At 48.2% G+C, this 27,471-nt stretch overlaps 1 protein-coding gene across 1 annotated transcript in view; it reads right to left on the bottom strand.

The window, feature by feature from the left end:
• Dock2 (dedicator of cytokinesis 2) overlaps nt 1–27,471 on the bottom strand; it is a 406,997-nt gene that overhangs the window by 30,958 nt on the left and 348,568 nt on the right. The window contains exons 35-44 of the mRNA XM_005334135.5: nt 25,805–25,961; nt 23,977–24,017; nt 19,951–20,041; nt 19,031–19,150; nt 15,577–15,666; nt 13,905–14,009; nt 10,894–11,035; nt 6,250–6,331; nt 4,894–4,978; nt 4,018–4,104 (exon numbers count right to left, since the gene is read on the bottom strand). Coding sequence (XP_005334192.2) covers nt 4,018–4,104; nt 4,894–4,978; nt 6,250–6,331; nt 10,894–11,035; nt 13,905–14,009; nt 15,577–15,666; nt 19,031–19,150; nt 19,951–20,041; nt 23,977–24,017; nt 25,805–25,961 — 1,000 coding nt within the window. The remainder of the gene's footprint in view (nt 1–4,017; nt 4,105–4,893; nt 4,979–6,249; nt 6,332–10,893; nt 11,036–13,904; nt 14,010–15,576; nt 15,667–19,030; nt 19,151–19,950; nt 20,042–23,976; nt 24,018–25,804; nt 25,962–27,471) is intronic.

Genomic DNA, 27,471 nt, shown 5'->3' with positions numbered 1-27,471 from the left:
TTCCCCAACCAATGTGAACTCTCCAGGAATCCCCACGAGAACTCCAAAGTAGCAGGCCCCAGGCAGACAGCAGGGGTCTAATATACACAGCTTAACATGACCATTATCATCTCAATGGCTTGCTGGCATCACCTCTCAACCACTGTTCTGGCAAAAATGCCATGGTCATTCAGGCCCCACTTCTTAAAGGTACACAGTGCCTTCCTGCCCACTACCTTTGGACAAGGCTTTCATGCATGGACCTCTAGGGGAGAGTACCCACATTCAAACCATAGCCCCCCTCACATGAGCACACACACAGCGTCAGCCAGAGGGGAGTGCCACTCAGCTTGGTACTGCTGCAGTCCCCATCCCACGAGTTGAAACCCACAGGTTAGTTATGCCACACGTGCAGACCAACCCTGCAGAGCTCCACAGGGCCAAGGTCTTGACTGAGTTCTAAAGAGAATCCGGGAACATGATTGGACTAAGCCCAGCTCTGTACCTGGAGTTCACCAATATCCTGGCAGGCCTGAAAGATTCGGGCTTCGCAGCAAGTCATTAAAAATGGAAAGACCTGTAGACTGGCTTTCCTCTTTATTTTTGAAGCTATTTTTGGAGTCCCAAATCTGTCCTCATTATAGCCATCGGGAATGGAGAATGAGAATGAGAATAACTTTGGTTTCCCACCTAAGGGCATTTATGTAGACCAAATTTATAACTCCCAGAGAAGGGTGACGGGGCGTGTATTTGGCGAAAGGTGTGGTTCCAGGAGCTTGTAACAGGCACACAAGTAATGACCACGGTGATGGGGATGGTTCCACTATCCATCATCTTCTCCTGCCAGCCCAGGTGGTCCTATTTACCCCCTCCAGCCACAGGGCTAGGTGCTTGATGGAGGGAAGGTGGTAGCAGGTGAGGCGAGAAGTCAGGTGCTCCTGATTCCCAAGGCAGCCCCCCATGTAGATTCCACGTTACCAAACCTGCCACCAACTGTGGCTGGGACTTTGTAAAGCCCTCTGCTTCCTCAGCTAAGCCTCAATTGTCTATGGACCGTGTAGGTACAACACCCCTTGTCTACTTGATGTGAAGCAAAAAATGAGTGATTAAGGGAAAGTGCTTTGGGGAAAAAAAATGTACAGGTAAAAGGGGAGGGGCTCAGACAGAAAGAGGAATTGCTTACAATCCCTGGCTGTTAGGTGTCCTTTCAATTTGTTTGAAGGCATCCCACCAGTACAGCCTTCATACATCCGTGTGGTGTGCTCATAACCACCTCGGACTCCGACACTGATGGCTTTGGCTGTTCAAGTCCCATCCTTGAGTCTCAGTCTCCTCAGAGGTGAAACAGTACAGCTGGATGAGAATCAGGAAAGACACTGGCTAACAGCAGGCCAAACCCAGTCCACGGGGTCTGTCCTTCAGCAAGCACAGTGATTCTAATTTTTCCAGGTTAAACTGAGTTGGGGGAGGAGTTGCCATTGCAGCTGGCCACAGACTCCACTAGCCCCCGTGGTCTTCATGTGACTCGTTTATTTACCTTATCTTGCTGAACTCGAAAGACACTTGAATTTCTAGCTTTGGGACCTACTGATCCTGGCATCCCTTTCAGCTCTGAAATTCCTTAGTTTTGCAATCCCTATTTCACAGATAATGCAAACTAAGAAGAAAAGAAACAGTGCTCAGCCAACCTGAGTCATACAGCTCATTAATGACCGAGTAGATTCAAGTGACCCCCAGACTTGGGCTCATTGTAAAGACTACATTTCTCAGGGCCAACAATGAGTAAAAGCCCTCAATAAATATGCAGAACATACACAGCAAGGCCGTTGGAACTCATGTCTTTATACAAACCATACTGGGGTCATGGCAGTTTATGAAAGAAAGAAAAGGAAACAAGATACAAGTTCATATAATGAAAAAATGGGCTGAGAAATGAATTCACTTAGCAAGCCATTAAACTTCTAAGTCTGAGGCATTCTGAAGTCCTTAGTAACTCATCTTAGGCCACAAAAAATGAATTTGTTCTAGTCAACTTTTGGGGTGTTTTTCCAAATCCTTCTACTAGAAGATGTTGGGATAAAAAAATAAAGTTTTTTTTTTTTTACTATTTCTTCCCTAATTTCATAATGCTGAGGTCACAAAGAAAGATGCAATTCACATACGATGGGTGTCTGCATTTTATTAAACTCATCAATTTGCTTAAATATCCTTGAGCATCTATCATGGGCTTATGACTACTCTTGGCATTTGGAATATGGCAGAGAATAAAATAGGAAAAATCTCCATCTTCCTGGAATTGATATACTGATGGAACTTGTCTAACACATTATATTTAATATTCTATTAATGTTAAAAATCAACACATAGGAAAACTACTCAGTCCATCAGGAGGTGATAAGGGCCAAGGAGTGAGGAGCACTGGAATGTGCTCCCTGTTTGCCTACAGAGTAACAGGAGTCACGGAAGAAGAGGCACCTTGCTGAGCCCTGCCAGAGCACAAGGCTCCACTGGAAATAAGGGACAGAGGCCACCAATCGGTGGAAAGTGTCTGTCTGCTTCCTCACCTTAAAAAAAAAAGGATTAATAATAATGTCCCTTGGCATTTCTGAGGGATGAGTTCCATGACCTTCCAAGGACACTGGATTCCATGAAGGCCCCGGTCCCTTATACAAAAGTGCACAGTATTTGGTATGTGCCCATCCTTCCACATATCACAGATGGTCTCTGGATGACTTATGATTCCTAATACAAAGCAAATGCTGTATAAATATTGTTACAGTGCACTGTTTAGGGAAAAATGACCAGAGAAAAGAGTCTGCATGCATTCCATTCAGATATAATTTTTACCCCGAGTATTTTCCATTTGCGGTTGGTTGGGCCATGGCAGGAGCCTGGGCCTGCTGAGGGCTGACAGTAGGCACCTCACAGGGTATTTTGAGGATTACATGGATAAGGCCATTCAGCATGTGACACAGTGCCTGGGACACTTGCTAAAACTTATCCCAAACCAAGGGCATGCATACTTCTTTCCTTTCCAGGGCACTGTGTGCTAGGGTAGGCTGGGGTCACTCTGGAAGAAAAGGAGAGAATGAGACAAGTCCAGGTGGCTCATCTGGGATTCACCTTGTTTATTAACCTTGAACAACCCGGGAGCTCACTCTGCAGCTCAGCCCCTCACCGGTACAATGGGGAGAACAACATCAGCCTCACAGGGTCGCTGGGTTCAAGTCAGATGGTGCAAGTGAGCAGCTGAGCACATGCTCAAAAGTTTTTGTTTCTATATTTCATTCTTATTCAGCTTTCTCAAGGTCTAGGCCATGCCTATAAAAAGGGTTGGAGGGCTACCAAGCTGCGGGCTCACTGGAAAGGAAGTGGGCATTGGGGCCAGACTAACAATCCAGTAGCTCAAAAACATCAGTCAGACCACGCCCTTCTGCCCATAACTTTTTCACTTATAGAAAAGATGAGGTCCTACTGATGGTCTAGAAGCAGAATACTGTTATTCACCCTTCACTTGTTCTGATCTGGATAAAAATGTGCTCTGGCTCCAGAGCCACTTCCTAATCTCCTCCAGATCTTTGCTCTAAACCTTTTGACAGGGAAGCTCATGCTATTTTAAATAGCCACCCTTCCTCCATCACTTTTCTGTTTTATTTTTCTCCATCTTGGTTATCACCAACCAACATAGTATGTATTATTTTGACTCTTTAGTCTGTCTTCCCCTTTAGAATGCAAGCTCCATTTCAGAATCTTCAGGTCTTAGAACAGCACTTGACAGATGCTGGGATTCATGAAATGGGTTTTGAATGATTCGATAAGTAAGACATCCTGAATGTGTCCCCATTTATAAGGTATCCTCACAGCCACAGTGGACCTTCCTCTGGAACAGCAAGATTCTTAGCTGCCAGAGGACATGGGAAACCTAAGGCTTGTGGAGAGGTGAAGTATATGCCATCTGCATAAGAGAGTTCAAGCATTTGGATTCTGGCCAGAAATGTGGCTGTCTGTGTGTCTGCCATAATTTGAACCCAGACTCACCTGGGACATGTGAACCACCTCGAACCAGCGCAGGATGCCCGGCAGCTTGTAGGCAGTCACGAAGGAGGTCCTCTCAATCCACATCGACTGTTTGGGGAAGGGTACGAGGCAGGAGAGCAACACACTTATGACACCTGGGCATCAGAGTAGCTTGGCAGAGACCCAGCCAGCCCCAGGACCTCCCATCCACCCAAAAGCAGAGGAAATATTGCAAGATCCAGAAACAACTCTCGCCCCACCCCGAAAACTTCTCGGCCAACGTGAATCTGAAGCTCTCTCTGGACTTAGGCCAAGTAAGTTCTAACTGGATTTATTGGAGTCTGAATTTTCAGGGAATATTGAACTTGTCCATATGCATTTCTGTGGGGAGGGCCCATAATGTTCATTAGATTCTCAAAGGGATGGTGAACTCCCAAAATATTAAGAATTACAGAGGCAAAGAGCAGAGAGAAACTCAAAGCACCTTCTAACTTCGGCCTCAGACTTGGGGATGGAAGACAGGTCCCAGCTGGAAACACACACACACACACACACACACACACACACACACACACACACACTCACACACACCAGGGACTCGCACACAGGGCAAAGGGGTGACCACATCATTGTGGCTTCTTATTGGTGTGTACTGGAAGGTTTGACCTCTGCTTAATCTGGGCTTTACCTCCTGAAGTGCCTGAATGTCCTGTGACTGATAAGGTCACTTGACAGGCACTCAGGGGACATGTGGGATGGGGAAAGAGATGAGGCAGGGGAATGGGTGCCATCAAACCTTTGGGCATTTGTTTCCTTTTCTACAATTTTGGGTCAAGTTCTCCCATTCTGGGCTGGTGGATCCACACCCTGGTAGCGTAGGGCAGGGGAAATACTCACAGCAAATTCATTCTCAGGGTCTACCGTCCCCTTGCGCACAGGCCGGGAGTAGTGGAACCTTTGCACGTAGTTGGATTTGTAAAAGCTGAAAGACAGAAAGAAGGTGAGTCTCCTGGTGGCCATGCCCAGCAGCTAACTTCCCGTTGGCCCCTGCACCTGAAATCCATTACAGTAACTTCAGGTCTGGCAGAGTCTTTGTGGCAGCATTTACATTTAGGATCTATGTTCTGGGCTCCATAACAGTGACCCTTGCATAGGCTTTCCTGGCGGGGAGACTGAGAGGGCAGAATCGTCTTAAGCCCTTATAAGAACCCAGCACCCCAAGAATAATGGCCATGGAGTTGAATGCAGATGGGGCAGGCTGGTCATTTCCTGTGGCCCCAGTAAAGGATCTAGAGATACAGAGGGATGTGCTCAGTGTCCCAGGAGTAGCCTCCAGGGATTTCTTCAAGAGTCATAGTCATCCCCCAAATCATTTCCTGACTCTCCAGCAAGGTTTTCTAACAACATTTCCAGCAGGGCATGGTGCTAACTGTGAGCTGTTGTCTCCTGTCCGTGGGAGCCTGACCAAGAGGAGGGCTCCAATCCTCTTGGAAACCCCTGCTCTACTGTGGCACGAGAGTGAGGCTGCTCCAGGGCCTGTGTCCCCCTGCAGAGGAGGCCCTTCCCCTCCCAAAGGAGCCCCTGCTGTTGACGGCTCCACCCAGAGAGGAAGTCTTACTCTAAGACATGCAGATGCTCTTGGGTACCTGGGCCTGGGACACAGGTGGGGGATGGTCTGGGCAGCTGTGGGGGTACAGCTTAGTGCCCCACAGATTGTCTCCCTTGGCCTCATCGGTGACCTTGCAATCTGGTGTGGGACAGTTTGATACCTGCCTCCATGCCAGTTCCTCTATCATAGTCTGAGCACGCCCACTGTCAACGGCCAAACTCACCCAATGCTAAAAGAGGTCCCTTTGGGAGAATGTGCTCAGCATGTCTAAGCTGCCTGACCATGTCTCCCAATCCCCAATCCTCCTGTCACCTGCATAGCCTACATTCTGGCTGCAGTTTCTTTGGGGCCACTCAGGGATCAGCCTGAGTAACAGCTCTCTATGTCCATTTCAGTGATTTCAACAATGCCACTGAGGATTTGCTATGCTGCAGAGTTAACCACAACCTGGCCCTCCCATCCACCTCCTGTCTCAGCCTGGTTGGGGACAGAGTCCTGTTAATTGGGCTTCTCCCAAGAGGAAAAGGGGGAACAGATTGGCCAAGGGAAAGAAGGGCTCTGGGGCTGCCTTGCTACAACCTAAGCAGGCCACCCTTTTTGAGTTCCCGCCCCTGTTCCTCTTCCCAGTGGGCTCTGGGTCTTACTTTATGATCTGGTCAGGCACTGGCTTGTTCTTGAACCGTGGGTGCTCATCTAGGACAGGCTGAACAGTGAAACACTGGATATCTGGAGTCCCTGAAGTTAAGGACTTGAAACACAGGTCTGCTGACCATAGGCACAGTCCCAAATTCACCAGTTCCAGCTGAGAGCTTACAGGCCATTCCTTCTGGGAGATCTCATTTTTCAAGGATCAGCTGCATGTTGCTGGCCTCTAACAAGGTGCTGGTGACCAGTTAGCAGGCGCCATGGTCCTTAGCAGGGCTGCCAATCACCTGGCAACCCTATCTCAGGGCTCTGCTCCTGATAACAGAGTTGGTTAGTGATGGGTAATCATAATTATTATTGTTATATTATCATTAACAATAACACTATCTAATGGATTTATAGCTCCCCATCAATTGCAGAGTACCTCTCCTCATGGTCTTATTTAATCTCCAATTCCACTGGATGGCATTTAACCTAAATCATCCCTGTTGAGATCACAGAAGTCTGGCAACTTGTTGAAGGTCACACAACTTGTAAGAACAGAGTGTGGGTTTGCACTTGGGTCTTTTAACCCTATGCTCAGAATTCTTTAGACTTGTCACTCAAAGGTGGCCCTCCAGCTAGCCCCATAGCATCATCAGAGTTGTTAGAAAGAGCATATCTCAGACATTGAGTCAGAATATGATTTAAACGATCCTTGGGTGATTCATGTGCACCATAAAGCTGAGAAGTATTGCATTAGAACATGCAAATGTGCACTCCAACATCCTGCGCCAGGATTGTAAAGAGTCTTGTTCAGCCTTAGTGGGAATGAGTTCCAAGCTCGATTAGTGATGCCTGCCATGGGCACAGATCTGGAGAGGCACTATGTGGGCCAGGTCATGGTCATGGCTATTCTGGACCTGTCTTCATTCACGTGAAGCTGAGAATGCGGCAAATGAAATGAACAAAATCAGTGGTTCACTGGTCCGATCCCAACCACTGTTCTCTTTACTTACTTTCCATTTTTTTCTTTATTCATCTCTTCTTTTAGATATTCAAGTGCTTTCCTCCCTCTTTTCTACCCAAAGAGAACCATAACTTTAAATGTATCCCCGGGTCTGATACTCTTGCTAGCTCTCAGAGTTACATCGGTGTGGGTATAACCCAGGTTTCCACCATTATCTCTGGATATTCAACAGAGTCTACTATTCCCTGTGCTTGGAATATTTTTCTCTACTACTGTGCCTCCCCTGTGAACCCTTCAGGGAGATGTCAAATGCCAGAGTCCACGAAGACTAACTTCACCCTAGTTGAAAGCTGTTTTCCTTCCTTGGATGTCCAGGCACTGGTCAGTACTTTCTGTAGGATCAGTTCTCAGCTACCATCTTCCTCCCTCTCCTGCCACCCCATCTCCCGGAGAGGGAAAGCTTTCTGATGGAAGAGGCTCTAACTTTTTTGACACACAATAAATGGCTAAAACCAAATTCCAAGTTCAATTCAATTGCCTCTCATTGATAAATTCACTCTAGGCTACTTTATTGGGGATTTACTAGTTTTTACCTCTAGAGTATTTCCACATTGAAGGAAAGAGGGCAATGTTGAACCTAAATGGATCACTCTCGATGGAAGCATTTCTCAGGAAAACCATTTTTTTTCTTAAGCCCTGTGGCCACCAGCCTACCCTGGGAGGGAGTCACTCTGGATCAGCCTAGGACAAAAACTAGCCAACTATTTGTGATTCAGATTCAGCTTATCTCCTATTTCTATATGGTCCACAAGCTAAGCATGGATTTTTTTATTTTAAAATCACTAATAGAAAAAGAGTATTTTGTGACATGATAATAAAGTGTGAAGAGCAGAGCAAGTGCAAAATTTCAGTGCCCATAGAGAAGGTGTAATTGGAGCACAGCCATGCCCATCTACCTGTGCGTCAGCAGTGGCTGCTCTCCAGCCAGGCAGCAGGGTACAGGGCTTATGACACAGAGGGCATGGCCCTCGAAGACTAAAACATGCCCCATGTGGCCCTCTACAGCAAGCTTGCCCACCCCTCTTTTAGAGAAGGTTCTAGGCCATGTCTACTGAACTTGGCCACTGGCCTTGATCCAACAGGAGGATCCAGGCTCATCCTCAGGAAGCCTTTGACATCAGCATCTTAGGTGTGCCAGAGGAATATGGGTGGAGCTGGCCTGTCATTCCTGCCACTTGGGATCCATGCATGGAATTGTGGCAACCGTAGACCTACAGAGACCTTTGCTTTCAAACATCTTCTGCCAGCTGGGTGTCAATATGAGCCAATTATGAGACCCGTAAATTGCTTGGCCACTTTTTAATAAGTGAGGGCAAGAGAGCTAAGAGTTCAAGATCCTGGTGGAAAGCAGGCCTGGACTCGATCCCTAGCTCTGCTGCTTCCTCACCGTGACCTTGTGCTGCTAAAGATCCCGGAGCCCTGACTTTCTTAGTCACGAAATGCAGAGAGTACTGCTGACCACTCACAGGATGGTCATGAGGAAAGGTGAAGACAGGCGTATCAAGGGGCTGGGGCACGGTAGAGGTCAGCACACTCTATTCATCAGCTTTTCGAAAACTGATGGTGTGACAGAACACGGTTTTAGAGACATATAGATCTCGGGATTCAAATGCCAACTCCATCTCTAACCAGCTTTATAACCATGGGCAAATTACTTTCTCTCTCTGCCTCACATATTCCTTCTCTGTGAAACAGGGAAAATTAACACCCATCATACAGCATTTTATGGGGTTTAAAGAAATAATGGTTATAAAGCATTCTGTCTCACCAAGAAGACAGTTAGCAAATGTCAGCCCTCTCCCTTTGCCTTTCTACTTGGCTCCTGGCACTGACTCAGGCCTCAGAGTCCCAACTATAATGACCTGGTCCAGGAACACCTGCCCCTCCCCTGCCCTAGTTAAACGAGCATGCGCAGTTCCACACCAGCATGTCGCCTGGCAGGCCCCGGTGTAATCCCTGTCTCGACGGCAGCCACGCCCTCTCCTGCAACCAGCGGGCGCCACCACCAGTTGCATCTCTTCCTGCAAATGCCCGTGGCAGAGAAGCCATGAAGGGCAGGCAAGCATAATAAAAAGGTCACAGATGAATATTTATCACCCCAGGGAAAAATATTTGGATTAAGGTTTGGCAGACTGAAGGGCCCAGCCACGCAACCTGTCAATCCGTTTTAAAGGCTGTAACTTAATCTGTGCTAAAGGGCGCAATGTAGGGGAGCCAGGCTGGGTCAAGGTGCTCCTGGCTCAGCAGCCAGCCCTGAACCCTGCCTCCTGCCCAAAGTCAGTGTGGCTCCTGGCCCTGGGAACACGGGTCTGCATCCTGCTCACGCACTGTCACCTCTGCCCTGCTCTGTGCCCGGCAGCCAGCGGTTCTGCCCTGCTCCCTCCTTCCTTCTCCGTCTCTCTCTTTCTGTTTTCTCTCATTTTTCTCTTTCTTTCTATTAATCAACAAACCTCTCCTGGCCATGGGCTGGGTGCCAGGGCTCGTGGGCGAGGGCCACAGTGCAGGAACAGGGCATAACAAACGTCATTCTCTTGGTGCCAACTTCTACCCTCATCTCATGTGCCTTCAAGAAGCTCGTGGGGAACACAGATGAAGGTCGATTCTCCAGAGAAATAAACACAGTGTGAGAAAACATGGTCCTGGGGAGTCCTGATAAGGCCACTTTAGAAAAGGTGACCAAGGAAAGCCACTGCCAGGAGGGAAGCCAAGTTCGGATCTGCCAGCTGCCTAAAGAATGGGGGAAGGGCAATTTATGCAAAGGGACCAGAGAAGGCCTAGAGGTGGGGACAATTGGGCATGTTTAAGGAACAGAAAGGAGCTGGTATGGCCAGAGGGAAAAGCAGTGGTCAGAGAGTGGACAGCCTTGCAGCCCTGCTTAGGAGTTTGGTTTTATTGTAACAGCGATATGGGGTCCTTTCAGTCCTTGAAACCAGCTGTGCTCCTTCCCACAGTGTCCTGCAAGGATCATATTGTCATAAATATTTAATCCTGCATTTCATTGTTCAGAGTCTATTTTACTTGCTACCTTCTAAGCTCCCTGAAGACAGGACCCCTTAGTAAGTTTAGCGTTGTCTGATGCTTGGCAGAATCTGGACTCCAGAGTATTCATGAGAGCGAACAGTTGAGGAGAGACTGCATGGGTCATTGGGTGCTGCATTCAGAGTGCACAGTCATCCTCCGTACACCCGAGGGTTGGTTCCAGCAGATACTAAAATCCCAGGATGTTCAAATCTCTTACATAAAATGGCTTAGTAGTCTCACATCCTCCTGTACATGTTAAAGGCCTTACTAAATGACTTCTAATACTTTTAAAGTCATTATAGTACCTAATACACTGTAAATCCTAGGTGAAGAGCTGTTATATAAGGGAATAATGACAAGAAAAAAGTCGGTTCACATTTGGCACAGACTGTGTTTTTAACCCCCCAAATATTTTTGGTCTGTGGTTGGCTGAATCCAGGGGTGTAGCACCCTTGGACACGGAGGGCTGGCTGTACTGAGATGGGCTCTTTGGATCCCATGCTGGAACACTAAAACTGGCACACCAGGGTGGGCAGCAGCTCTGAGCTCTACGGGCTGAGGTGCCCACAGTGCTGCTCATGCCCAGCACCGTGGCTGGAATGTCCAAGGATACACTGGCCTGGGGCGTTCTTCACGTTGTCTCCGGGGGCAGAAGTTGTGTTCATCTTCTCTGCGTTGGGAAACTGGCTCATCAGCTGCAGCTGGAAGTCTTCTCTTCGCTCATACTCCTTCCCTCGGTAGATGAACACTTTGTTCTGCAAGGAAGTGACACCCATCAGAGACCTCAGAGCCTCCTGATGTAGAGGATGTGGCCCAATCATGGCTGGAAGGTTTATGAAATGAGCATGGGGCTGTGGGCCCTTCGATGGCTCCCTGTCCCCTCAGTTTCCCACCAGAGGAGGGAGGAGCTCAACTCCTGACCTAGCGGGGTGTGCCGCTTCTTTAAAGAGCTCCTTCCAGGAAGGGAAGAGTGTGCACGCAGAGAATCTTCTGCAGACCATCCCATGTGGAGCTTCCAGAATACTTTTTTCCTCATGTTGCACCCCATCATACCCACTGTCCTGTTTATGTGGCCACAACGTTTCCCTCCTGGCCTTTAATGTGATGTGGGCTGGGCCTGGGGGGACAAAAATGTTCAAGACCTCTTCTCCTGGCTTCGGCCATGAGCTCCCCAAAACATTCTCTTTACCCTTCCTTAGCCACGTCAGCCTCTTCTAGATCAGCAGTCCTTAACCAGTGTCTGTCCCCAAGGGACACTAGCAGTGTCTGGAAACATTTGTTGGTTGTCATGCTGAGGGTGAGGAGTGCGACTGAGAACTGGGGAAGAGGCCAGAGATGCCATTAAACATCCTGCAACACACAGGACAGTCCCCACGACCGAGCAGGATGGGCCCAAGATGTCAACAGTGCCAAGGCCGAGAAGCCTTGTTCTAGAAAGCATCTGTGCTAGGTGTGCTGCCTCTAATGGTCCCTGAGTCTTTCTGCCCAAGTCTCTCTGGCCTCTGTACACCAGACCTCCAACCCTGGCACCATCAGAAGAGCCCAGGAAACCTTTAAAAGTTCAGATTCCGGGGCTGGGGCTGAGGCTCAGTGGTAGAGCGCTTGCCTAGCATGTATGAGGCACTGAGTTCGATTCTCAGCATTACATATAAGTAAATGAATAAAATAAAGGTCCATACATCTAAAAAATATTTTTAAAAAAGTTCAGATTCCCTACAAATAACCATAATTGCTGTCGAGGATGTGGGGAAAAGGTCCACTTGCCCATTGTTGGTGGGATTGCAAATAAGCACAACCACTTGGGAAAGCAGTATGGAGATTCCTCAAAAGACTAAGAATGGGACCACCATGTGACCCAGCTATCCCACTTCTTGGTATTTATCCAAAAGAACTAAAATCAATATACTCTAGTGAGGCACGAATGCCAGCAGCACAATCCACAATAGCTAAGTTAAGGAACCAGCCCAGGAGCCCGTCAATAGAGAGTGGATAAAGAAAATGTGGTATATATACACAATGGAGTTCTACTCGGACATAAAGAAGAATGAAATTGTGCCATTTGCTGGTAAATGGATGGAACTGGAGAACATTATGCTAAGTGAAATAAGCCAGACTCAGAAAGCCAAGGGTCAAATGTTTTCACTTTTATGTGGAAAATAGAGGGGAAAAAAGGAATTTTAAAAAGGGGGGATCTTGCCAAAACAGAAGGGAAAGCAGTAGAATAGAAACAAGGGACCAAGATTGAGGGAGGAGGGGAGAAAGGGAAAGGATTGGGGAATGAAGTTGACCAAATTATACTGGGTGCATGGACTAGAGTGCATTCTGATTTTATGTATAATGATAAGGTATCAATTAAAAAATAAACAGATTTTTTAAGAGCAATAGAGTAAAGGAAGGGGACCTGGGGAGGAAGGAGGGCAGGGAGAGAGGAAGGAAAGCAAAGTCCAGATTCCTAGGCCTCACCCCATTCCCCTGAGATGGAGCCTATGCACCTGGGCCCAGGAACACATGTTCTGAACAGGTTGCCCAGGGGACCCTGAGGTGACATCAGTTTGGGAAGCCACCTCCACTCCACCCAGGAGAGCCTCCCTGGCTACGCCCTCGGGTGCTCATGACGTCACTCCCGTGGCTCCGCCATGGTAACCATACTCCCTTGGTAACCATGGTGACTTAGCTCCTTGACTGTGCTGTAGGCCGAGTGAGGTCAGGGGTCAGGTCTGCTCTTTCCTTGGGCTCTCCCTGTGCCCAGAATAGAACCATAAACTCAGGGACTGGAAGGAAGTTGACAGGTGACCTCATCCCTCCACATCGTGGATAAATAGGCCTCTCGCGCAGTGGTTCAGAAACAATGCTCCAGGGACCCTGAGGGTCCCCAAGACCTTTCCAGAGGCTCACAAAATCAGAACCGTTTCACAATAGTTTAAAAGCTGTCTTCGCCTTTCCCACCCTTGCTCTCTCACGGGAGAAGGCGGAGGTCTTCAGAGGCTCTGTGATGTGTGACCACAACAGATGAGGATCTAGCTCTTTCCTGAAGCCAGGCATCAAGGAGTTTTGCAGAATTGTAAAGCAATCTTGCTCTTTTCCCTTATTTTTTAAAAATTGGAAAATACAGCTATTTTTCCTTAAAAAAATTTTACAATTTATGTTAACAGGTAGTGGGTTTATTATTGTTATTTTAAAATGAATTACTAATTATTTTAATCTTTTTCTTAGTTTACATATGGTACATGTGCATAAAACACAGAGGTTCTTTGGAGTCCTCAGTACTTTTAAGAGCAACAAGACCCTATGACTAAAACTCCTGAGAGCTGCTGTGTACGGACCCCTGGGCAGCTCTCATCCTCCAGTCTCTTTGAATTCTTCTTTCCAATAACAGAGTGAGCTCACAACCTCTCCAGGAAGCCCTTGTTGCTGTAGAGACACACCGCAGGTGACTGATGCTGGTGGCTCTGACAGGAAGAGTGGCTGAGGACTCCTGGGGGTGGTGGCAGCACTCGGGACAGAGGAAAGCTTGGCTTCTGAACTGTGAGCTTCTATATGAGCAGGAGCGAATCCTCAAAGGACAAAGAGACACCTGAAATGCCACCATCCTGCTTCCCTAGCCAGAGCTTCCTGCAAACTCACCCGCAGAAAGGAGGGGAATCCCTGGCCGTAGTAGCCAACGGCAAAGTAGTCTGGCTTGGGCCTGAGGATTTTCATGATGTTCTCATAAAATTTTGCCTGCTGGATCTGGAAGAAGAAAACACAGGCTGTGACATCACAGATGCGCATCCAAGGTACCTTCCACCCAAAGAGGCCACAGTCAAGACCGACATGCTGGGTGCACAAAACGGCGCACCTGTGGCTGTGTCTGTAATCTAATAGGATAGCTCTGTGCACAGCAAACCAGGTCCTGGGCTCCACCTGCGCTCATTTATTTACCTGCATCTCCTCATAACCATCCCACAAGTCCCTCCAGTTTGCAGCTAAACCAAGGGCACTTCAATTTAACCAGGAAGTACGGAACTGAGTCCAGGCAGCTACTTCCCGGGGCCCCACCATGGTGACCATGCTCAAACTCTGCCCACACTTGGTGTATGCTTGTGAGGATACACAAATGGATGAGTGTCTCTGGATGCAGATGTCTTCCTGTGTATGTGCACTTGAGGTGTGTATTTCTTATATATTGACATCTCCAAAACCATCTTACCTTACACTTCATGGCATCTTACAATGGCTGTTGGCCCTATAGAAACCCTGATGCGACCTGCATGCCTACAGGTGCACATGCGCGCACACACACACACACACAACACACACACACACACATACACACATGCGCGCCTCATAATCACTGGTAATTTCAACTTATCATGTGGATCTAGACAGTAGCCTGGGGGCCCAGGGCTCTGTGTAGGGGTGTGTAACAGAAGTGTGTGTGTGTGTGTGTGTGTGTGTGTTTGTGTGTGTGTGTTTGTGCATGAAGGCACGTGTCTGGAAGTCATGTGTGCTTTCATGTCCACAATCACCTATGCAGATATGCCCAAGGGGCAGGTATTAAGGGTCTCCCAGTGCAAGCACCTCTGTGTGTATTTGCAACATATCTTACGTGTCTTAAAGCAGCTAACAGCTTAGTTGTTTTTAACTAGCTCATCATATCTGCAACCTCCCCTCAAAAAAAGCTATCATTTCTCTCTTGACATTCAGACTCTCGTTTTATCATTTTCTAGAAACACCTAGACTGGCTTGTCTCAGTGAACTGGAAGAGGCCCTGAAGCCCTGGCACTCGGGCATCCAGGAAATTTGTGGGGTATGGACAGGACAAGGAGCAGGTGAGTGCTCTGCCTTTTCCCTGTAGAGGCCAACTCCCCGCCATGTCCTGGCTTCTGCGGCACAGGCAGGACAGTCTGGCTCCTCCACTTTCTACTCCCTACCAAGTCCTGGGCCTTGACATGCTTCTGAGGGAAAAGCCAGTTGGGGAGCATTTTAATGTGATTTATCTGCTCATCAAAAAGCACAAATAAGTGTTTTTATTTAATTGGTTTAGTGATTTGTGGGAGTGTTTTTTGCAAATGTAGCAGTGTTGAACATGTTCACAGCAGCAGCAGCTGCCCCAGTGCTACATAGGTACTTAACGCTCCATCCAAACAATGGGAAGAGACACTCGGCCCAGGCTCACTCAGGCCCCACCTCCATTCTTCTTCTGGTTTCCTAACCCGCCTGGCCTCCTGCCTCCTCCTCTGCAACATCTGTGGGGAGAGGAGGCCGTGAGCAGCCTCCAGGGCAGTCGGCCTACCCCAGGGCCAGGGCACCTTACCAGGTTCTGGCTGAGCAGCTCGTAGTCGAAGATCTCCATCTCGTACTGTTCAGCCAGCTCCTTGCACAGACTGATGGCCTCTTCCCACATCTATGGAAGGTCACAGGAGCAAGGTTATGGGGACCCCAACTTTCTGGAGCCTTGGCTGAGGGAGGGACTTGAGCCCTGCTGTGTCCCTGAGACTGAGCTGTAGCCTCACTCAGACCTGCCCCCCTCACGGAGGGAGCCGGGGGCTTCCTGGCAAGAATGGCCTTTCCCTGGCCTCTCATTCTAGTTTCTTGATGAATAATGGAGTAGGCTAATTACTTTTCCCATGCTCTCTGCTTCTTCTAACCACCCTGGGAGGAACTAACAGGCCCCTCATGGCCAGGTGAGACTGGAGGCTCAGGGAGGCAAGAGCCCGCCCCAGTCAAGAGCCTGCCCAGTAGCAGAGAGGGCATGCCAGCCTGGGGCTGTCACTCCAACTCCACTCCTCCTGTGATGCCCCAGCAGGGTGCAGGCTGGGCAGGGGTATGTTGGCCCCACCTTCCAAAAAGAAGGGAGCAAGTGACCTGAGCCAGAGAGCTTCTGGAGATGGAGTTTAGACCAGACCTTAGTTGCCCTGATGTCCAGTCCTGGGGTCTTCCTTGTCTGGCTTCATGGTGGGAGTGAGTAGCAGGTCGAGGCAGAGGGAGAGGTGATTTCAGAGTATTAAAAAATGATTAAAATTACATTGTAGGACATCTTCCTCATCTTCAAAAATAATTTCTCTGCTCTGTTTTAGGTAAGAAGCCAAGAGTACCCACCATCTTAGACTAAAGGAGGCCTTGAACCTCTGCAGACAGGTAGGTGGAGGTGCAGGGTGGGCTGCAGTTTGGTTCAAGATAGAAAATGCCTCTCAGTGAAGAGGCTGGAGGGGAGGAGAGAGGGCCGTTGCCAAAACGCAGTGTGAGCTTTGTAGCAGAAATGCTCTCTCTGCAACCACATATGCCATAAAACCAAGGGCCGCATGGAGGAGTCCGGCTGTAAACCACGGATAGCTTAGTGAGCCCCATAAAATGCATAAAGTGCCAGGAGGAACCAAGTCTACAGGCTTTGCCCAGAACAAGAAGGTTGGGGAAATGTCCCTCACTGAGCGAGGGCTGTTTGGCTCAAGTGTGAGTCTTCACCAACTTCCCACCTAATACAGTTGGGGAGAAGTAACTCCCCATGTGTTAAGATCACCTAGAGACCATGGAAGGAGAGACAGCAGGAAGTCAGATCCCTGGATTTCCTCCCAGGTCCCCTGGGGCCTCTGATGGTCACTGATCTCTTTGAGCCTCAGACATTCACTACTGAGCTGCTGTTGCTGGGGTTCTGGGGGTGGTTCATGGGCACTGCATCCGCAGTCATGGAGCAGATGTGAGGATGGACAAGATGCAATCTCTACCCTCACGGAACATCAGTGAATGTAACGGTTGTATTTTGAGGGGGTACAGGAGTCCGCCAGGTTATGGGAAGATGGACATGTGGAGTGGAGAACCATTATGTGTGTCTATAGCAATGGGTCTCCCTGGGAAGTGTGGAGAAAGAAAACTGAATGGGGTGCTAAGGAGTTTAGGCTTCATTCTAGAAGCATCCACAGAAGTGGTCTTCAGGCTGAGCTGTCTCCATCTGCTGCCTCCTCTCTGCTCCCAAATGCTTTGGCACCACCTCTTCCCTTGCCCTCTCCCCTATTTTTGCACAACACAAAGGGCACCATGCAAACATTATAATGGCTGGCATGCATCCGTGAGCTTGGCATGCTCGGCACAGGGCAGACTGCACTGAATGCCTTGAGGAGGACACAGCCCTACAGGTCCTTCTGGGTCTTTCCCATCCTGGCTGACTTAACCAGCCAATAAACAAACCAGAAGCTTTACTTTGACACTCAGTGGGGCAGGAGGTTCAAGGGATGGCAGAGTCTCTGCCCTCAAGAGGCTTAGCATTGTAAATTATGAGATGGTCTTCTCAACTGCCCAGTGCTGGGGGATTTATAAGCCCTGCTGCAGACATTACCTCATTCTATCTTTCCAGGACGGTGGGGAGATCAGACCAAGACAGATGCAATGAACTGCAGCAGCAGGACAGACCAAAATTAAGTGTGAAATGGTGTCCTGGTGAACCGGAGGAGACCTTGCAGCCCAGAGGAGAGGCAGGGCTGTGGGTAAGCAGGAGGCTTGAGAGAGGCTTGGGAAAGGAAGTGGCAGAGCCAGGTAACAATGATGATCATGGAAATGTACAAGATATACCATGTACAGTTCCTAAGCTAGACATTCTATGCGGATCTTGTCACCTCATTTCCACCCTACAACCAGGGAGTTGGTCCTATTAGTATTTTACTATGATGGATGGAAAATGGGAATCATGCAGAGGCCAAGAAAACTGTAGGGGGTAGAGAAGCAAGGAATGAAACCCTGGAATCTGGCTCCAGAGGTGAGGGCTCAGCTGCCAGGCCACAACCCCTGTGGGATGATGGGAGCCTCTGGGCTACTGCTGCCTGACTGGCCACTGGAAGCTGGAGCTGGGCAGTAGCTGGTTTGCCCAATTCCTGGCCAAACCCAACCAAGAATCTTTGTGGGCTGCAGACCCACACTGGCGCCATCATGCCATCTACCCACTCAGTCCACTCAATTGCCCTGGATAAAGTCCTTGGTCCCTGTGTGTGTCAGGTTCTGTTCTGGCCACTGGCCATTTATCAATGGACAAGGCAGGGTCCTTCTGTCATGGCATTCTGAATTGGGGAGCCAGACAATAAACAAGAGAAACAAAATAAATGTGGTGGTGTCCGAGGGTGGGAGTGCTTTGAAGAAGCAGGAATGGTGACCCAAAGCAGGGAAATGCTGCTCTGCCTGGAGGTGGCTGGGGATGTCACACCCAAAGCAAAGCCCTGAGTGGTGGCAGGAGCCAGCCTTCCAGTGGGAAGGGGGAGGAGAAATGCTCCTAGCTGGGAAGGGCCAGTGCCAGGGCTCTGAGGCCAAGGAGCTTGGCATGGAGCAGGTGAGAAGAGAGCTCCCAGGAGGGAGGCAGAGAGGAGGCAGCCAAGGCCAAGCTCACGGAGGCCCTGTGGATCATGGGAAGGACTGAGTGATGCATTCTAAGTGGAATGGGGAAGTCACTGAATCTCCCCCAATGAGACAGGCGAATGGCACGATCCAATACTTGTCTCATGATAGGATCATGCCATGTTTTCTGAGTGGAGGATGATCCACAGGGTGGGAGGGGAGGCAGGGACTTTGCTTAGGATCCATCATAGTAGCCAAGAGAGTGATGCTGATACTTGTAAGGGAAGGTTTCAAGTGGAGATGGAGAGAAGATGGAAAGAAGGGATCAGATTTAGGATTTGCAGGGAGAGCTATCCATTCCTGAGGATGGATAGGTTGTAGGGTTTAGGAGAGAACTGTCCTTCCCAGTGGCCAGGGTCCCCACAGAGAGGGGAGGGGCAGGAGCAGATTACCTTTCCTTTGTCAAAGTAACCTATGATGGTCTCATAGAGTGTCTCCTTCAGCTGCCGGTGGGTCTGGGGATGCTGCTGGCCTGTCTGCATGACCTGTGATGCACACTGCTCATCTGACCACTATGGAGAGAGAACACAGGGAGTCACCCAGGGCCAAGGGACTGCCACAGCCAGTTGTCTTCCCAGGATTGAAGGGCAGAAAACACCCTCCCCACACCGTGTTCCTTCCTTCTTTCCTCTTCTCCCAAACCCAGCTCACTTTTGAAAATTCAAGGTCCCCCAGGGGAGGCTGCCCTCTTGGTGACATGAGTACCAGGATGCTTGGAGGTTGCTCTTTAGCACGCATGTCCCAGAACACATACTGATGAGGAGAGAGCTGAGGTCCTGCAGACCCTGTGCGGCTCCCTGTGGCTCTGGGTCTCAGTGTCAGTCCGGCAAATGCCGGTCTGCCATTTCCCTTTGTAAAGCACTTCCTGATTTTTGCTGAGTGGTGCTTAATTTGCTCCATTGGCTCACTCTATGTAGCTTGCAGGGACTCTCTAGACCTTGATGAGGTGCCATCCCAGCTCTTCCAAAGCCAATGAAGATCATCTGACTCCATCCAGCTATTGCAAAATTTTCAAGAGAATGAAAGCGGTTCAGTGAGCACACTAACGGTTTATGGCTGATAGCAGGATGCTATATAACACTGCAAAATATATCTTAGGGGATTATATTTGCTAAATGTAAAGGTCACTAAAACCTTATGTGATCAGGGGAAGTAGGGCAGAAAAGTATCTTGCCAGGTCAATATTTTGGGACCACTGATCAAAACAAAATGCATCTGGCTGTTTTTCCTTTTTTTTTTTTTTTAACTCTTCAACATGTTAGGGCCCCACGTGGCTCCCAGCCTGGACCCCCTTCATCCAAAGGGACAGCACCTTGAGAAGCCAGGTATGAAGGAGCAGTGTGTAGGCAGCCTCTGTGTAATTGTCACAGTCCAGGTGAAGGTCACGGAGTTTGTACAGATACCTGTTTGGGGAAAAATACACCAAAATTCCAGGAGCAGTGAGAAGGAGGTGTTGATAGGGACAGGAAGGAGTGTACATCTGTAGGTCACAAGAGAGCCTTCATAATGACAGCAGCTAGCTTTTGCTGGGCACCAGGCCCAGATGCCTTGGATCACTCATTCCTCATGAAAAGCCCACGAGATGGTTTCACTGGGACTCCCATTTTCAGATAATAAAGCCACAGCCTGGAGAATGGGGACCATCCCAGCCAGCATTCATTCAGCTTGATATTGAAAGATACAGCCAATGCAATATGACAAGTCAGGGAAATAAAGGCAGGAGAGAGAAGGGGTGGGGAGAACTTGTCAGAAGGCCTGGGCTGACAAACAGAAATGTGGGTCATCACCTCCCCTCAACCACTGTCGGCCTGCTGGGGTGGTAACAGGCCCCAACGACTAGAAAGGAAAGCTCCTACTCCCTCTTCTGTTCTCTGAGTATAAAAAAAAAGTGTAAAAGGAGGGAGGCCAGGGGCTGGAGAATGGACATTAACATAGAGGCCCTGAGCTGTTGATGGGGAGAACCCACCATTCAATCCTATGTCCTGTCCTTTTGCAAAGTGACATTCCAGTTCCTGAACCCTGGGATGGCAATTTATTGATGGGTATTGGAGACAGGAGCAAAGGAAGAAGGTTTGGTAAGTTCTTAGATAACTGACCCACAACAGGCATCAATGGGCAGCCAATGAACTTCTCTGTGCCTCAGTTTGCCCACCTGCAAGATGGCAACTCTCACCAGAGAGCCGTTCAATGTAAAGGGCCAAGCAGATGATGAGTAGCACATAAAAGGCTCCATAAGTGACAGCTAGCATTGCTGCTAATAAAGGCAAGTATGCATGGAAAGTGATTAGCTTGTAGCTGGCACTGAGTGCTGACAGCTGCTATCTATTATCATTGTGAACCTCATTCTTCTACAAAACATTCCCACCTGCCGCTGCTGGAAGCAGAAGTCAGAGCCCAAGAACCACTGCTTTGGTGACTTGCATGACATTAGGAACATTTATTAAAACCCAACTTTTAGTAATTGGGTGAAGGAAAGAAGCTTGATTCTTCCTCCAGGAGGAGAGGTGCTGCAGCCATTGTGGTGGGATTTCACCCAGAGCCACCACCTCACTCAGGGGAACATAGGCTTCCAGCATCTGCATCAGTGCAGGTCCCTGTGCTGAGACCCAGGATCCTAGTGGAAGAAAGGCTTTCTGCACAGACCTCAACAAGGAGCTGCTGACATTCAATGTCCCTGGCCACATAAAATGTAGCTGCTGGGCTGAATGTCAGCTGCCTGACCTCTGGTTAGGGACAGTCAAAGGTCTAGAGGAGAAGACAGTCACCTTGTAATTGTTTGATAGCTAGTGAACCAGGCCACCCAGGGCCCTGTGGCTCATTCCCTTGTTCACCCAGTAGAGTTGCACTGAGCACCCAGGCTATAACAGGCCATTGGAAATCAGAGGTAGCAAAAATGGACCCTGTTCTTACATTTGGGATTCACAGCCTAAAAGATTTAGATGTGAATCGATTTATCAAATGAATACCTGAGAAATACAGCTGTGATAAATATTGCCAAGGTGAGATCTATGGACTGAGAGTGATATTTATTTTGGGGGGGGAAGGGATTCTAGAGAGGACTCTGGCGCGCTAGGTGTGCTGGGCTCTGGAGGGGAAGGGCATAAGAGGGACAACCTCCCAGGCAGAAGGATCCACCATCAAGTGAGCACATTATTACCAGTATCCTATCCATCCATCCCAGCAACGATGTGCAGGCGAGAAGTCTGAGCTTAGTTAGCAACTCAGAGCCAGAGACAGGCAGAAGCAGGTTCCAGCCCAGCTATTTCCAGTCTGTCCACACTCCTCCCCATAATGTTCTGTGGTGAAGCTGTGTGTGACCTCCAGATAGAGCTGGGAATTTGGAAACACCTGTGTGTACACATGGGTTAATGTTGCTATATCTCTTTCTATTGATTATTGATCCCTTAGACCCTTAGAAGGCTGTATCTAACACTGGGATGGGGGCATGGCCCAAGGGAGAGGTTTCCTGCTATGGTCAACTCCTGCATTGGCCAAGGCTCCCTCTCCGTTTTTTAATGAATCCCAGGGTTTGGTCTTCTGTTACAGAACCTAAGGGAGGATCTCAATGAGCTCACTAGGATATCAGGTCAAATACCTCCAGATGCTTGAGTGAGGTAGGCGGGATATAGAACCACAGGGAGAGACAGTCTCATGACCCTGGGGCTGGCTCCTGCCATGTCTAAAAGGGTCATCACCACCCATCACATGAGAGCTGTCAGATGGGATGAGGCCCCAGTGTGGCCAAACCCTCTGAGATTTGTAGGATAAGGAAATTGTGATTTTTATGTAGAATCTCTAGATTTGGCAATGAATTAAAAATTGTTTTAAAATATGATGCCTGCCAAATGGAACAGGTTTTCAGACTATCCCCTGTTTGCGATGTCTGGTTTGGGCAAATATGGCTTTCCTAGATAGGCCCCAAGTCTCCAAGACTTGCAGAGGTCTGGGATCTGCCATCTGTGCTTCTAAAATGGGAGGCAGAGGAGAGAGGATGGAAGGAGAGACCATATGCCAGGCGCGTCACCTAGAGTACCTTGTCTCATCCTCCGAACAGAAGGTGCAATGGAAACACGCTGCAGATGGGCAAGCCTCAACCAATTCCCAGGACGATTTGTCCAACATAACAGAGAAAACAGGGAGAAGATCCTGAGTTCTCCAGTCCCCAAGCGTAGTGCTACCACAGTGTCATGTCTAATGGTGTTATAAATGACCCAAGCTCAGGACAACCAATAGAATTCTAATTATTTTTTTCCCCTCAACTGAAAGTTTCTACTTCTGGAATAACATTAAACTAAGAACCTAAAAATATCTTCAGTAAGAGCAGACTGAGTTTAGTCTTGAAGTCTCTTCCCTTTGACTGAATATGTCAAAGGGCTTAAAAATACCTGGCTCCTTAACCTTCTGATTGATTCCCCCACAGGGGCTCCTGAATCCTAAGGATATGCACAGAGGTGTATGTCCGAGAATTCTGTTGTTGTGCTGTTTGTTAGAGAAAAAGTTGGAAGCAACCTAAATGTTCAACAATATAGAACTGGTTATATAAATTATAGTCTGTTTCGGAAAGGAAATTTAATAGTTTCATTAAAAATGATCTTGAAATACATCTGTTGACATGGAATTCTTGTCAAGTTAAAAAAAAAGAGCAAATAATAAATCATTAGTAATTCCAGTTTTGCAAAAAGTAATGTTTGCCTAGAATTTGATATATGCATAAACATAGAAAGATCTGGAAGTATGTACGGGTTATGGGGACTTATTTCATTGCTTTGTTTTGCTTGTCTGGATTTTTATGAGTTTATTTGGTTTCGGTAAAAAGTCTATATTATTTTTGTAATGAGCAAAAAATAACAATAAAAAACTTTGCAGAAAAATATGAGATTCTGAGAAAAAAAAATTGGCAGAGAACTTCTTAGCTCCAGGCTAATGTCCCTAAAACCCTTCATGATATATTAAAACAAGTATCTCTTAAAGGTCTAGAAGGAAGCAGGCATTGTGCAACTCTGTACTTCTCCCCTTTGGAACCGGGCTGGCCAATGGCTGTATAGTTTTCCGGACCAACCTGGGCTTCATACACCAACCAGTAACAAATGCAAACAGCTCACAGCTTGCCCACAGGAGAGGGAGGAGCAGGGCCACAGACAGGTGGGAGAGCTGCGAGTGGCTGATGGGGAAGAATCGACAGAGACGGGTCTGGGGAATTGATAGGCATCAGAACATGAGGGGTCTGAATGCCAAGAGGAAAAAGGTCAAACTCTATCCTGAAGGCAGCGGGGAACCATCAGGGGATGTCAGCAGGAGAGCAGCACAGCAGGCTGAATTTAGAAAATAAGAATCTTACCTTATGTACATCTCTTCCCGGTTGTTATCTTTGTAGAAATTCTGGATGGGGAAGAAAAACAGCCATGAGCAAGGCTGTGGGGGTAGAGGGTGTCGCGACGGGGATGAGAGAGAGGTCGCTGTTTACTGTCAGGGCACCCTGAGATAGGAGTGAGAAGTCTACTCTGCTGAATGCATCCTACAGTCTCACTGGGAGAATCTGTTTGGAAAGCCACTTCTCTGAATATAGAGGGACAAAGGAAATGTCTCAGCCATAATACGTAAGGAGATGCCTTTGAGCTGTCTCCTGGGCTGAGTGGTGTGCTTCCATGGCAGGGCCAGTCTGCTTTGATAAAGTCCACTTTGAAAGGCAGCCCAGCTTCATCTTTCAATGCTCAGGCCTGTGGTCACAAGGACCTGAGTTGGAAAGATAGTAGGAACATCCCGGCAATAGTAACAGATCATAACCCCTGAGAACAAAGAACTCTCCAGAGCTGTGATGGGATTCCACAGCCCAAAGCATTTACACTTGGCCAGACTTAGGAAGCTGGTCCCTATTCCAGCCCAGGAGCCATTTCGACTGGTAGTTGTCCTGGGCTCCCATGCCTGAGATCCTAATCCTGTGACATCTTTATACAAGTCCTTACAGATCGGAACCAGGAGGTCCTGATCCAGTCTGAGAGCCACACGGGGGCAAACTCTGGTTTAATCCTTAGCTCTCCTCTCACTAGGCACCTCTCCCCCATCCTGCCCTGATCCTTGACGCCACATTCAAGTCCCACGCCCAAACTTAGTAGGGTCTGGCTACTGGAGGAACTGCCCACCCTAAGCTTTCTCCCTGGTCCTAGTCGGACTGCTAAAGGTCAATTTCTTCAACCTGCTTCTCTTGCTCCTTAGAAAGAAACCCTCAGTTCCTGGAAAGGCCCTCCTTCTGCTCTTTCTGTAAGTGGGGCCTGGTGGAGTCCTCAGCACTGAATGCCTTTCTGCTGTAGTCAGAGTTTTTAAACTCCCTTCAGCATTGGGAACATCAATGGCAATATCTAAGCTGCTGCAAGAGAGGCCCTGTGGACTTAGGGGAGGCCACACAACAGAACTGGGGGAACTGGACTTGTCTTTGGAGAGCACTAGGGGTGGCAGGGACTGACGTGATGGAAACCATGTGGGCCTTGGCCAGCTTTGTTCATTTAAAGCATTTTAAGTCCGGCCAATATGGGGGAAGGAAGCACTACAGCTGCTGCCAGCCCCTCCTGAGCCAATCACCCAGCACAGGAGGGAGGCTGTCAGGAGCTGGCCTCCTGCAATAGAAGGGTCAAGAGCCTTAGCTGCTCTGGCTGGTTGGTCGATGGTAGTCTCTAAGTTCTAGTTATTAGTGCTCTCCATCCTGCCAGAGGAAGGAAGCCAGCACACACTGAACAGTTCCCCAGGGGCAGGACCCATGAACTCGCTGCTGCTTTTCCTCCACATAACATAAGCAAACCAAGACTGGAGAGCATCTTTGCAGTGGTCTATTTTATTAATCACCAGGGTAAAGACAACCTTGAGCTGTGTGCCTCTGAAACTCACATGGTCCACCAGTCTCCACCGCCATCTTCCTACCTTGGGATGTATTAAAGGTTAATGGGGCGCTCATTATTCCCATTTCACATATAAGGAAAGCGAGGCACAGACAGACCTTAAGACGCAGAGCTACCAGGTGGTAGAGCAAGGGTGCTGACCCTCATCTGTCTGATTTCTGAAGCTGTTATCGCCACCTCCCTATCAGGAACAGGAGTGAGACACAAAGCTAAGCGGCCCCCCTCCCCCGATTCTGGACAGACATGGACAGTGGAGACACCTGCTAGGACACGTACCAGCAGGTTGACAGTACAGCTCATGCGGTTGTCTTTGCTCTCGTCGGTCATCACACCCCGGTAATCCAGCAGCTTCTCCAGGAGCCCTTTGACCAGGTTCACAAAGTTCTCCACTGACTTGGCAATGGTGGGGTGCTCTGCGGCACACTCCATCAGGCTGCGGGCAGAGACAAGTGGTGAGCTCATGGACAGGGGACAGACTGTGGTGGGTGGAGGGTAGCCCAAGCCAAAGGGTCCTGCCAGTCCAAACTCCCCTGGTTTGTGAATGGTTCCTTTTGCTCATTTGTATATGTATTTACTCATACAGTATAGTAAGTGTCTACTTTTCTACTGATAAAATGGGGGAAAAAAATGAAAGAAAAAAAATTTCAATGTGTGCATGGTGGGGGAGGGGCGACAGTCACTTTCACACACTCACTTTGGAAGTACGCAGGGCCCATGGTTGAATGGTGATTTCCACACTGTCTATCAACACTGAATGCTCGCATCCCTGGACCTAGCAACTCTACTTCAGGGAATCTGCTCTGAGGAATATTCCCAGCAGTACGCCAGGATATATTTATAGCACTTAGAATTGTAGCTGGTACTGAAATAGTTGGAACCAGCTTCAATGTCCATCAATGAGAAAATGGTTAAATAAATTAAGGTGTATTCACAGAATGTGATTCTATGAAGTCATTAAAAGGAATTAGAGAGATCAATCTGTTTTGATATTAACAGCTCTATAAAATATATAGTTAAGTGAGTCAAGTTGCTGAATGATTTTTTTTTTTAACAATTTAACTATTGGGCATAGCACTGAGTCCTAGTGTTTTTCTTAACATCTCACAGATATTAGCTTGTCTGACCCCCCCATCACAGTTTAATGAGACTGACAGATGAAGAAACAAAGGCATGGGGAGGTCAACTAACTTGTCCAAGGTCACACCATTGGTAAACAGTCGGGTTCCAGAGTCCCGTGTCTCAACCATCCAATACCACGCATGTGCTAACCACATGGTGGAGCATGACACACGGTCAGGAAGGACAAACACCAAGTGCTCAGCCATGGTAGCTTCTCTGAGGGGTCAAAGTTGAGGAACAGAGGAGAAAACCTTTTTTCAATTTAAATATGGGTATATTATTTGAAAAAAATTATAATATCAATATAAATTTTTTAAATGAAAATACAAAATGTGATGTTCCTAAGCCTCTCCCAGCAGACACTGCGAGGCATGTGTGGTGGGGAGAAAGACGTCAATCTGGGAAGACTGTGTCTACCCCCAGGCGGCCTGTAGGCTAGAAAGGGAAAGACGGATGAATTGGAACTCTGATGAATAACCACTTCTTTTTAATCACTTTTTCGGTGCCAGATGCTACATGAGTCCTTTTTTCATTAGAAATCCTCATAGAAATTCTGACAAGTAAAAATTGTTTCCTCCATTTTTCAGATGAGGAAACTGAGGCTCAGGAGGGCTAAAAGACCTTCCCCATGCTACACTGGAAGTACCTTTGAGTGGTGACCTTTGGAATCAAACCAATTGCTGTTCAATTTGGGGAGAGCGTTTCCGAGAAAGAAGCCTGGTGGCCTGTCCCTGGGCGTCTCTGCTGGACAGGCAGCACCTGACTCTGTGACTGTTTCCAGCCAGGCTCCCCATGTAGTGCAAATCCCAAGAGCTCTTAGGAGG

This window comes from Ictidomys tridecemlineatus, chromosome 1 (assembly GCF_052094955.1).
Source record: "Ictidomys tridecemlineatus isolate mIctTri1 chromosome 1, mIctTri1.hap1, whole genome shotgun sequence".
Classification (NCBI taxonomy): Eukaryota; Metazoa; Chordata; class Mammalia; order Rodentia; family Sciuridae; genus Ictidomys; species Ictidomys tridecemlineatus.
The sequence above is the reverse complement of the archived record's forward strand: the minus strand, read 5'-3'. Positions and strand labels throughout refer to the sequence as shown.